Source organism: Xiphophorus maculatus, chromosome 1, assembly GCF_002775205.1.
Source record: "Xiphophorus maculatus strain JP 163 A chromosome 1, X_maculatus-5.0-male, whole genome shotgun sequence".
Taxonomy (NCBI): domain Eukaryota; kingdom Metazoa; phylum Chordata; class Actinopteri; order Cyprinodontiformes; family Poeciliidae; genus Xiphophorus; species Xiphophorus maculatus.
The window spans coordinates 22,896,100-22,908,615 of NC_036443.1; the positions used below are offsets into that span (position 1 = coordinate 22,896,100).

At 37.0% G+C, this 12,516-nt stretch overlaps 1 protein-coding gene across 6 annotated transcripts in view; it reads right to left on the minus strand.

The window, feature by feature from the left end:
- Window positions 1–12,516, minus strand: part of anks1a (ankyrin repeat and sterile alpha motif domain containing 1A) — a 67,199-nt gene that overhangs the window by 40,594 nt on the left and 14,089 nt on the right. For 5 of the 6 annotated variants that reach the window (XM_023350268.1, XM_023350214.1, XM_023350082.1 and 2 more), the window contains exons 2-4: window positions 10,752–10,832; window positions 9,043–9,199; window positions 8,132–8,194 (exon numbers count right to left, since the gene is read on the minus strand). In XM_023350268.1, the coding sequence (XP_023206036.1) occupies window positions 8,132–8,194; window positions 9,043–9,199; window positions 10,752–10,832 (301 nt within the window). The remainder of the gene's footprint in view (window positions 1–8,131; window positions 8,195–9,042; window positions 9,200–10,751; window positions 10,833–12,516) is intronic. The other variant, XM_023350339.1, reaches the window with a different exon arrangement.

The window sequence follows — 12,516 nt, forward strand, 5'->3', positions numbered from 1 at the left end:
TAGAAAATCTGATTTAGACCTCAGTGCATATCGGACAAGTGGAGATTACCATCTCCACTGATAATGATTGATGAACCCACCCCTCACCTACTATGGAGCATTTGGAGATTAAACTCCATTGTGTTAACTCTGCAGAGTGTTGTACAGAGGGAGGGGAGGCAGGCGGAGAGGCAGAGAGGGAGGAGGCTGATACACACATCCCCAGGCTGCAAGATGGCAACATGGTTTGACTGGCGACCCCAGTCACGTGACGCGCAGGCTGGCAGCGGTTACATCAGCCTGGCCCCTGGTGGTTGTAGTAGTAGTGCTGAGTGGAGGGTGGGGTGAGCAGCTGTTACAGCTAGTATGCCAAAGGGCTGATAAAACTCAACGCATGTCCTTTTCCTGCTTTCTCTAACCCTGCTAGCTTCGCTTACATCTTACAAATCTGGTAAACATGATGGTTTCCTCAAACCTTTAGAAAGGGTGTCTTTTTTTTAAATTTATTTCCATCTTTTAATTATGCACTCATGTCTTAAAACATTTATGGCAAACTCTCAATGACCACTCCTCTTTAGCCTTTAATAAAAGCACAGAATAAAAAATTTATCATGTTTATAACCTGAAGTGTTTGATATAATGGCGAGGAATATTTTTTCTATTTCAACACTGGTTATGGACCACTCTCTTAAGAAAAACAAGTGTCATCAAATCACCTTGCACTTTGGATAATTACATTGGAAATTTCTGGACTCTTCTAATGGATCTTTATTTAAACGCAGTCATGCATTCCAGAGTAAACATGCCTGTAATGAGATGTATGATTATCTATGGCTCCTTGCCATAGATTGTAATTCTGTTAGTAGATGACATTTTTCTTCCAATTTTTACCATAAAGCTAATTGATTCTTTCATAGTCATTCACAGTTGATTTAATTAAGAGATGCCACATAATTCAGAAGCTTTTAGGTTGTTACAGTAGATTGAATTCGTGGCTGAATCTTTTTTCCTTGGGTTGCAAATTAAACAAACTGACATTGAAGAGAGCCCCTAAAATCTGCGGTGGGAAAATGATGATTGTAGCAAAATAAGAGGTTTCCCTCTTCGACCCCTCTTCGCTGCAACATAAATGAGGGCTAACTCTGGAGATGGGGCAGGCAGCAGACGTCAAAGGAGAAGCATGATGTGTTCATGAGGGCAGAGATGGACACTGAAGTGACAGCATAAAAGAAAGCGCCGTCAGGCTGCAAACACACTTCAGCCGGAGGAAAGAAGGGAAACTCTGCTGTTCTTGATAATGGGGTGAACAAGAATTAACAACTGACTTCAGCAACTATTCCCTCTGTCAGTTAAAAAAAAAACATCGTGAGAGCATTTCTGACATGGTCAGAGATATTTCACCCCTTACTTTCACTCCGAAGGCTAGAATTCTGGTCACGTGAACCACTAGCAGGATGGAAATCACCAACATAAACTGTGTTAAATGCATGACCTACATAGCAGATAGGAGTTCAGCCAACGCAAACAGTAGATTTAAGTATGATAGGAAATATAGAAAATTATAATTTTTTTAAAAGACAAAGAAGATAAAATGAAAAAAAATAATAAAATGCATTTTATTTTTAATTTCTGGTTGTTGTTTTTTTACAGAATTACTGTTTTATGTTGCCTTAATTATCATTAATCATCATTTATAACAAAACAATGTAATGTTTTCATGTATCAAGATTTTTGTGGTGGTTTTATTTAATCTTATATATTTCCTCACTGTTTGAGTGGTATCCCTTTTTTAACTATCAAGCCCTCCTCAAAAATTTAAATGTACTACCATATGTGTTATTACCATATGGCATAATGGGTCAGTTACAATTTTTAAGTGTCCATATATCTTAAATATGTCTTTCAGTCTTCTACTTTTGAGCATATGTTTTGATGTTTGTGGTAAATGGAGAGGATCTCGGAGTGAAAAGGTGTTTTTTTTTAACAGCTGATCTTTCTTTATCTAATGCTAATGCTAGGCTAATGCAATAAAATAGAAAATTGTGCTTTTGTGAGGAATAAGTAAGTTGGGATGTCAACATTGCACAGTTGAAGTTTAAATCTTGAAATCTATACAACCCTGCAGTTTTTCTTTGAAAATATAGTCAGATTGAAAAAAAAAAATACATAGTTATATCAAAAAATGTTCCAAAATTTTCCAACGTTCTGAACTGTAAATAAATTTTATTTTTTCCAGATGCAAGTAGTTTAGGAACAAAAACAAAGAAAATATAAAATTAAAAATAACCAAGATATGGTTTCTTTAAGTTGAGGCTTAAAAATAGCTAAGGAATACATTTTATCTCTAAAGTTTCTACAAATACACAAGTATTTGCTCATATTAGATTCAGGTTAGTGTTTTCCTGCCGAGACATTTTCAACCTTTAACAAAGCGCCCAACCCACAAAATGAATAAACAGGAAACAGCAGCTCAGATTAATGAATAAACATCAGACTAACAGGTTCCAGGACCAGAGCAACAGCTAAATTGACCCACTGCAAGCAGATTTCTCGAGGACCAGTGACCCTTCACGTACCTCTCTTCATTTTCAGTAGAAACACACCATAATGCCACCAGGTCACTCACCACTACTGTAGAACCAATATACCATACCACGGTTACTATGACAACATTCTATCTCTCCTTCTCCTCAGCAGATGCAGCTCAACACACTGAGTGGTGGGAGGAGAAAGGAGGCACATACCCCTTATACATACAAACACACACACGCACACGCCGACACCTCATACACTTACAGACAGGCACTGCATGGCAATTTCTCCTTGATGCTGATGTAAAGAGACTGCTACCCTGGAAATCTCCCATCCTCTTCCTCCACATGAGATGTTGCTCTGATCCTGCAGCGTGATGCTCCATCCCCTTGGTCACATGATGCCATCAACCACAACAGGCCAGAGAATTTATTTATAATTCAACCTCTAATACCCTAACCATCCTAATGACATTAAAAACTGAAACAGAATTTTAGTTTCAATTACTGGTGAATCCAATAGTTTGACTACGTGCAGAAAAATAAAACAAGCAGGAGTATTCCCACCCTGTCAAACAGTGCAGCAGCATTAAATTGAGCCAGCATTCCCAGTCAAAAGCTAAGAAGATTAGTTGGGGGGATGTGGATGTGACAACATATAAAAATAGCTTTCTCTACATGCCTGACCGAGTCCCTAGCTAGCTCTACCTGCAGGAAAAAAAAACAAGAAAAAAAAACATGGACCAAACACACACACTTTACACACCCCCACGCACCGTTAGCTGTCCTGACTGTGAGGGCGAGTGTCAGACATAAGCAGTTTACCTGGGGCTTCCCTCAGCATCAACATGTAATCTGAGATTATTATATTAAGAACCAGAACTCTGTCCCAACAAAACAACTCATTCACATGCCTACATGTTCAAAAATGGCAAGGCCAATGACTGACATACTTAACATGCTAAATAGAAAAGTGTCTAAAAATGAACCACAGCTGAAGTGAGAAGCATTGAGGAATAATAAGAAATTTCAGTCTGTGAGAGAGTCCATCTTAATAAAAGGTTAGAAGATGGGTCTCCAATGTTGGCGTTTAGGCCATTCAGTTGAATTTAACACTAAAGTTAAACTTAACTGAAAAATAAGGAATTGCAATATTATCCTCAATTACATCTTTATGGCCCCCCAAAAATGTCAGATTTCTTTTTGTAAATCGAAGGTAGTTAGCTGGTTGAGAGAAAATGGTGGAATTTCTACAATTTTATACATCTAATGTCTGCAGGGAGAACAAAATAATTCTGATTTTTCAGTATTTGACCTACCAATTGTCATTAAGAACTGATCTCTGGACAATTCAGTGCATCTCTAATGCAAAGGTTTTTTGTGTGACAGAAAGCCTGTCAAAGTTAAATGTACAAAGAATCATTTGACCAGTCATCTCGCTTTGAAACCATGTTACAAACTTTGTGCTTTCCCCCCTTAATTTTCAACATGCATAAAATTTTCTATTTGATAAAATGTATTAATTTTTCTCTTGAAAAGGTTGGTGTTTTTCTTTCCTCTATGAACTAAAACACATGCAAAACTGATTTTTTTAATCACAAAACAAGCAGGTTGTATAAGACAGATATTTGTCCTTCTTTAGGATTGCAAAGGTTGCAGACTCCTAGGTTTGGAGAAATTCAGGCCATGAAAAGAAGATTTGTTGACAAAAATAGAATCACCCAGCGTCAATGGCAGAAAATTCCCCCAGTGATGACAATATTTTTGAAAATGAACATATTAGAAGGAGTTTTTAATTCCTCATTTGTCGTAATGATGCTTTCTTTTAGATGTTACTGTATGCTGCACCATGGAATGGGAAGAATCTAAATTTCAACTCCGCTACCTGGCATGAAACTGCCAATAAAGCTGCTTTTAACCTTTTTTTCAGTTTTCATCTAGTCTGCATGTAAAAGTTGGCAATTCTCTTCCTACTCCTTCCAACGCAAACAATGAACGGCTCCTTTACTCTCTGACATGCTAATCTAACATTTCAGCCATTTCCTCTGTTACACATTAGAACTTTTAACAGAGAAATATTTTTCAAATAGCTGGACTCTGGATGATTAGGCACGCATAAAGCACACCAGTGTAAAACTGAATAAATCTATGTCTACTACAATAGTTTTTATGACCAGAAAAGCAAGATCGCTTTATGAGAATTTAAGGTCAGGAAAAAGAACTGAAATAAAAGTGCCACAGCACAATCCAGTTTTGAAAAATAACAACAGGGGAAAAAAAGTCACAAAAGTATATTCCACCCTTCCAAACAGGCAATTTTTGAAACAGAGGTAAAAACAAAAATGCCTCAAACAAGTGCATAAGCTTTTGAGTCGTAATGAAGTTTTTATTTATTTATTTTTTCATTATTACTGTTTTCAGTAAATTTAGTTGTCATCAAAAGAACCACTGATCATTGCTAAGCATGATTGGAAAGAACTTTTTTCAAAATCACTTGAAATATTGCAAGGAATTTATACATCTTTTTTGTGTGCTTATTTCACACAAAAAAGATGTAAATGAAAGAATGCAAACATATACTAATAAGTAATAAGAAATTGATGACACAAACTACAGGAAGCCATGAAATATTAATATTTTAGTCAGTCAACAAAGGATTTCTAATCTTTTATTTTCCCAAACTTATAAATAACAGCTACATCTGTTTTCCTTCAAACCACCAAGAGTGTGTATGTATACGTGTGGGGGTGTGTGCGAGTGTGTTTATCTATGCATGGAACCACACTGTGTATGTCGGGTTTGTTCAGCGCCAGTCATGCATTGGTTTGGTCAAAACAATACTTGTAACACAAGCATGCTAGATAAAGAGTCTACTTTAATAAACGACCAACATTTTTCAGCGTGGTCTAACATACTGAAGCATTTGAAAATAGGCACCAATAAAGTGGAGGTTTGGATGCAGTGAAAGGTTCGGTTGGGAACCACAGCAGGACAGGCGTTACGCATGATGAGAAGCTGCAGATAAGAGGCAGCGGCTGCTGATGAGCTGACAAAAAACACAAAACCATGATGATTGTTGTGAAGATGCTAAATACTGTGTTTAGTTAAATATGTTGTCTGTACGAGTTTATGGAAATGATTGATGAAAGCTGTGCCTGCAGGTGTTGAAGTCCAGACTCTTTATCTAGCTGACCAAGTTAGTTTAACGTTTTCCTCTTTGAATCACATTTAGCTGTGTAATTTTATATATAAATTAATCCAATTTAGACCAAATTCATAAATACAACAAATAGACAGTAGGTAAAATTCATTAGTAAGTTCCTTCCTTTCTTATTAGATTATAAACAGAGGGTACAATAGAAACATGGTCTTTTTTATTAAGAGGTACTCTCAAGACTTGAGTTTATTTCCAGTTTATTCACATATTATTTTGCACTTGGGGATTAAAAAAATAAATACATTTTTGTCATACTAGAAATGGGATGTCTTGCTTATATCATATTTTAAAAGACCACTCTTTGTTGACATGTCATTTTGTTGTATGCATTTAATGCTGCATATTGTAATGCATAAATAAAAAGACAAAACAGAAACTAATCCTAATGATTGGTTTCATAGAGGAAAATAAGTCAATTAGATTATTCAAGTCAAATAAGTCAATTAAATTATTCAAAAAATTGGCTGCCAGATTGATAATGTTACAAAATATTGTCAATTTGCTTAGTTGATTAGTATCACTCCGACTTAAAAAAAAAAAGACAAATTGAGCAGTTTGTAAAATTTCTGGTTATGAAAAATTTAAGAATAATGTGTCAACTGAAGGAGATCCAACCATCATTCATATTGGGAAAAGGCTGCGTTCACAAACTACACCTCTATAACGCAGCTGATTGCAGGTTCTCCTGGAGCAGATAGCCCAACTCGTCAGACAGTTCATACCAAATTGTTAGACTCCCATTCTTAAGGAGCAAAATGCAAGAAGGTATAATATTTTGCACAATAAGCACATGAAAATCACAACTACCACATTTCACGTGTTTATTCTATAGTTTTCTAAGGTATATGAATGAAAATGTAGAGACATTATTGCTACTGAGAACATTTTACTGCAATGACCCATTTATCATTTTCAGAGTTTCAGCAACAACGGTTCCTTTTTTCTTTTGAATGAAAAGCAGTTAGATCATGTTACCCATTTTAGTTTTAAAGTTGTGTGAATACCAAGATACTGTGAAATCATGGTAATTTTACCAAGTAGTCGCATATTGTGAGAATCTCATACAAAGTGTCATATTTAACAGAATATATCCTAATGAATGTTTTTGTTGTAAACAGCGGTGTGATTAACTTTTTATTTCCCCCCAAACAACAGATTGTTTACTGACAATAAGAGCCGAGTCAGGAACTCCAGGTTTTAAATCAGGTTTGCAACAGTTTTAGTGCCAAGCAGAGAAGGAAAATCAGCAATGATCAGAAATGGCTGTACAAAAGCAATACCCTTCTCTGCTATTTTGTTGTAAGCACTTACAGTAAATCAGGAGACAATAAAATATATTGCTATCCATCTGAAAAATATCACAGATAGTGTCCTGGAAGAGTTTTCATGCCAAAGACTCATTTTATGTGATAAACCAACAGAAACATATTGCATGTTGTTTTTAAGTACAAGAAAAAAATATATAGTTTCTTTCTTTGTCTTTTACAAATAACCTGAAAAGCAAATGATGCCTTCTTCAGTCCGCCTGACTGAAAACATTGTAGAACCACCTTCTGTACTGTAGATCTGACAGGCTTTCTTACTGGATTGCCATTCATTTGGCTATCTCCTCTGGCCAAGAATGCCCACAGCATGATACTGCAACCAACATGCACTGCAGTGAAGATGGTGTGTTGTGTATATTTTATTTATTTATGACTGAACTTTGGTCTTCCACCTGTTTGTATATGGAAAAAAAGTACATATGGAGGTGGGGTTTCTTACATTTTTGAAGGATATATGTATCAGCACTGATCAACTCCCAAAAATCCAAAATGAAAATAAAACTGAAAACAAAGACACTTAAACTTGCTGGTCTGTTAAGAAAGTTGATCTCTAAACACCAACTGTTGCTGGCGTCCTAACGTAACACCGCAAATATTGAAAACCATTTAAAAGATTTTCTTACACTTAACAAGTATGAGTCTATCAGACAAAATCTCTATAAAATACACATTGAACCAGCAGCCAACTGACCAGTAATAAAGAAATACGTACTTGTTCACTTTGGTCTATTAGCGTGACCTACAGCTCTAAAGAAATTCAGTTTTCTTTTTTAAATATGACGCAATAGTTTGAATGCGATTGCGAAACAATTTCGCAATAAATGTAACTGTAAAATAAAACATGCCAACTTTCAACATAACATTCCAAAAAAGGGAAATTGATTTAAGACATGGGGAGAGAAGCCAGAGATAGCAGAAATCAACATGTACTGACTGAGCATAAAAGCACCTGATAGCTGAGGAGCAGAGGACCCCTGACCCCATACAGCAGCAGCAACAAGCACAGCAAGTCAGCACAGCAGTAAAGCAAGGAAACACTTCAGGAGGAAATGTTGTTTTCGACAGCACTGTGTACACACCTTGGCATTAATATAGGGGTCAAAGGGCCCACAGCGTTTGAATTCTTTATGGTCTACAGAGCTCTGCAAGGGAGGAAGAGAAGATAGGTCGATGGTTTCGGTTCAAACAAGCAATGAATGAATGAGGAATCATCACATAGATGAGTCAAACTAAACAAAAAGGAGAAAAAAAATTGGGTTAAGTTAATGAATAATTGGATGTCATGAACAGGCAGGAAGAAATGGCACAAAATGAGTCCATGAGAGTTTCTCATCAGGCCGTAGTGACAGCAAATCAAATTTGATTAAAATGACAAATTTCCTTTTTTCAAAATGTTCATGATGTGCCATTTTTTTCTTACGTTTCAAAACAGGACAGCCCAAAAGGATGATCTCTGTGCATAAAGCAACCACAAAATATCAAAGGCAAGTGTTAAAACAGTTAAAACGGTTAAAACGGTTAGAGGAAATGAGCACTTCTCACTCTTGGCACAGCATTGAAGCACTTCAAGTATCACATTATCAAAGGAGAAGTCAGTATCATAATGCACTGAGGTTAATGCACTGTGGTCACATTCTTTTTTAACATTAATCTCGTTTGGGATCAGGCCATGCCATGCTCAACTGTTCAAGTCTGAATGAGGCTCTTTTTCACAGCTTTCTGTGACTGCTTAATGAAACTTTACATCTCCCATTCTGGTACCATCGCAGTTTCATCTTTTCAAAAACAAACTGCTCAGAAACTGACTCATTTCAAAATGTCCTCAGAATATCCTGAAAGGATGAAAATTCAAAGTAAAGAGAAACTTTGTTGATCACCGAAAGAATTTCATTTCTATTTCCAACTAGACAAGTCGAAAATATCTGTAGTCAAAAAACAGAACCGCAAATGTGGCCGTAACTAAAAGAACAAGCACACAGGAATGGCAGACCTGCTCGTTGATTTGGGGGTTTGAACGTCCTTGGTGGATGAGAAGTTTTACGATGCGCTCGTCTCCCTTCCACGCAGCCAGATGGAGCGGGTAGCAGCCCTTGTTGTCGGCGATGTTGGTCAAGGCCTCATTCCGTAGCAGCGCCTCCACCACAGCACTACGAAGAAAAGACACAGGACAGGTCAGAACTTTTATGGAAGGCACTAATGAATGAGCACAGACAATCAATACCTTAATCCCCCTTGTGGGACTACTGTCTGCAAATCCAGACCTCAGTGTACAAACACTTAAGCAAAAGCACGGTGTTCCCCTATACCCTGGAGGTGTTTAGTTTTGTTTTCTTTGTACATCAACACTGTTACAATATAAACTGTTTAAATAAAACTATGAAAATGGATGTGCTATGAAAATTTTGGAATATGTGTGATTATCTGTTGGTTTTTTTTCTAACATAATCATTCTCAGAAGTTAAGACAAAAACAACTACATTTTCTGGCATTTTTAGACATTCTTAGCCATTATCAGCATCTAAGGATTTTCAAAAGGTTGCCAACACTTTCCAATCCAATGTGTTTCACAACAGAGAATTTGAAAACTGAAAAGTATAAAACAAAGCAACTTCTTCAAGTATTAATCTTAATGAAAAGGCAGAGTGCCTACAAAGAAAATGCAGTTGGCTTCAAGTAGTATATTCTTCACTTCATTTTCCTCTGCCGCCACATTGGTGGCAGAGGAAAATGCAGAAAATTTTCTAAGTCTCTTTACCATGGTAACACCATCTACACCAGGGGTCTCAAACTCCAGTCCTCGAGGGCCGCTGTCCTGCAGTTTTTAGATGTGCCACAGGTACAAAACACTGGAATGAAATAGCTTAATTACCTCCTCCTTGTGTAGATAAGTTCTCCAGAGCCTTGCTAATGACCTAATTATTCTATTCAGGTGTGGTGCAGCAGAGGCACATCTGAAAGTTGCAGGACAGCGGCCTTCGAGGACTGGTGTTTGAGACCCCTGATCTACACCAAAGGCTGCTGTTGGAAGCGCCAACCTGGTGTGCCCCCTTCCTTGATCCAAAAAAATAAATAAAATCTGATTTTCTAGTGTCCAACCAGTTGGCCAGGTGTCAGTGGCAATTGAACGAATCAGAATCCAAAAACTTTTATTAAACATGCAATATAAATGTGTGCTTCCATTAAGATTATGCTCATTGTTACATATAGAAAGAAAAGATCAACACAGCAAAATAAGAGATTAAAACAAGCCATCACACAAAACTGCACTTAGTAAGTCAGTTTCTCAGAGGGTCTCAGTTTAGTTTGTGCTTTTCCAAATTTACAAGTTTGAATGCCGATGGAGAATATAAAAGCTATAGGAGGATGTACATGCTTACATAAGAGGAATCTGCAACATATATGGGAGTAGCAGCTTCTTAATGAGGTATTTCTACTGAATAAAATATTCAATACGTGTTCTTTATTTGACAAGTACTGAATATTTTATTCAGTACTTGACAAGTACTGAATATCTTATTCAGTACTTGTCAAATAAAGGATCAAATATTCTTAAATATAGGAATGTAGGTCACACTAATATATATTAAACCTAAATACAGAAATTGAACATATTTGTGCATGAAATATTTTGTGATTTTAATACATTTGGAACAAAATAGAAATTTGCTGTGCAAATCCTCTTATTCATCTCTGATGTACCTGTGTCCATTGAGGGCAGCATGGTGCAAAGGCGTGTATCCGGTGCTGTCCACACAGTTCACATTGGGGCCTCTCCAGATGCTGTGAAAAACAGAGATGATTGTTAGACTTCTGTGTTTGACACATCAGGTGAAAATATATGCAGAAATGCAACGGCAACAAACAGCTCCCACTCGTTTGACAGGATGACCACCATCTCATTCTCACTATTGCCCCGCAACTAAATTGCATCACCACCACCCATCTTTGCTTGCATACAGCTGCAGGGTTTCAACAACTAAAGATTAAGACTTTTAAAGATCACTATGAATGAAATTCAAGACCTGAAATTAACAAAAGAAACAGTCTTGACTCCTGTGGTGCGAAAACTTTTTTTTTCTACACAGAATGAATGTAGCATTATATGGGTTTGCAACAAAAGTGATCCAAAGGTGAAGACAGACATTGTAAAAACAACTGGTCATAAATTTGTGCTTAAACCATGTTAAATACCAAAAAAGCAGATTAGCTAGATAGCTTTTCTCCTCCATCCGTTTCCCCAGGAGGAATCTGAAACAATGGTTCGTGCTAATGCAGCTGCTAATACACTCTGCTATATAAGAAGGGTGTACAGTCACCAGTAGCCTTAACCGTCTGAGTCAAAATGAAAACGGGACTCAAACACAAATCAAACATTTGCCTGACAAAAAAATCCCACGAGAAAAAGAAAGCCTAAATAGGATATACAAGATTAAATAGTCTTGCCACCACAAAATTTAAAACCTCTGATTCATGTATTTAAGACATTTTAAGGCTTTGATTTTAGATACATTCATTTAAGACTTCATAAGGATGACGGTGGGAACCCACCTTCAAGTACATTTTTTTTAAATGAGAAAGAATGAAACAGAACAGAACTGCCAGCACCAGAAAACAGGAAAATCAGGAAGAGATAATAAAAAAAATAAACACCTCCTGAGCAAGTGCTGAGATGACCTAGGACCTGGAGAAAAACAAGCTGGGATATGCAAAGGCAGTGGGGAAAAAAGCAGGGAAAGACCTTAAAGCTATTCATGGGGTGAAGTGTGAGGTTGCCTACCATTAGCCCTGCACTCTCATTCATTTGCACTGAACTCGGCTGTCAATTTTGATTGGTTTGGGCTTCTTTTTTTTTTTTCTTTCATTTGCAAAGAGCACTGCGGTGAGGAAAGAAAGAACTATGATGCAAGGAAGAGGGGAGGGAAGCAGCAGAGGAGGACAGAGAGTGTAATTTAAGAAGCCAAAGGATGTCTGGCGAGACATAGTGCCAAGACGGGATGTGGAGCTCCCTGAAAGACTTCAACAAATCCTAAATAAATCATGTGACTTAGAAATCCCAGCACGAGTGAACCAAATATCTGAGAGCGGAGTCAGAAAAGAAAATGGAGCAAACAGAGATGGACTTCACAGAGAATCAAACATATGTAATGTTTTTTTTTATTTATACTGTTTCAATCATATATGTAACAGAAACTATCTGAAAGGAAAACAGAAAGAGTGATGTGGTATTTGGACAGTCAAACACAAACTGAATTAGATCTAAATCCTTCCAAGCCATTGAATATTAAGCATTCCCCAAGTCCTTTCAGGGCAGAAAAACCCCTTCAAAATCAGCTTGATAATTTTGCAGACAAAATGTGACTTAATCCCTAAAATAATCAGTGAGTAAATGAAGTGACAAAAGTTTTCTTGGTGTCCTCACATCACTGTGTGACTTTACTCCCCAAAGAGACACACACACAGCTCT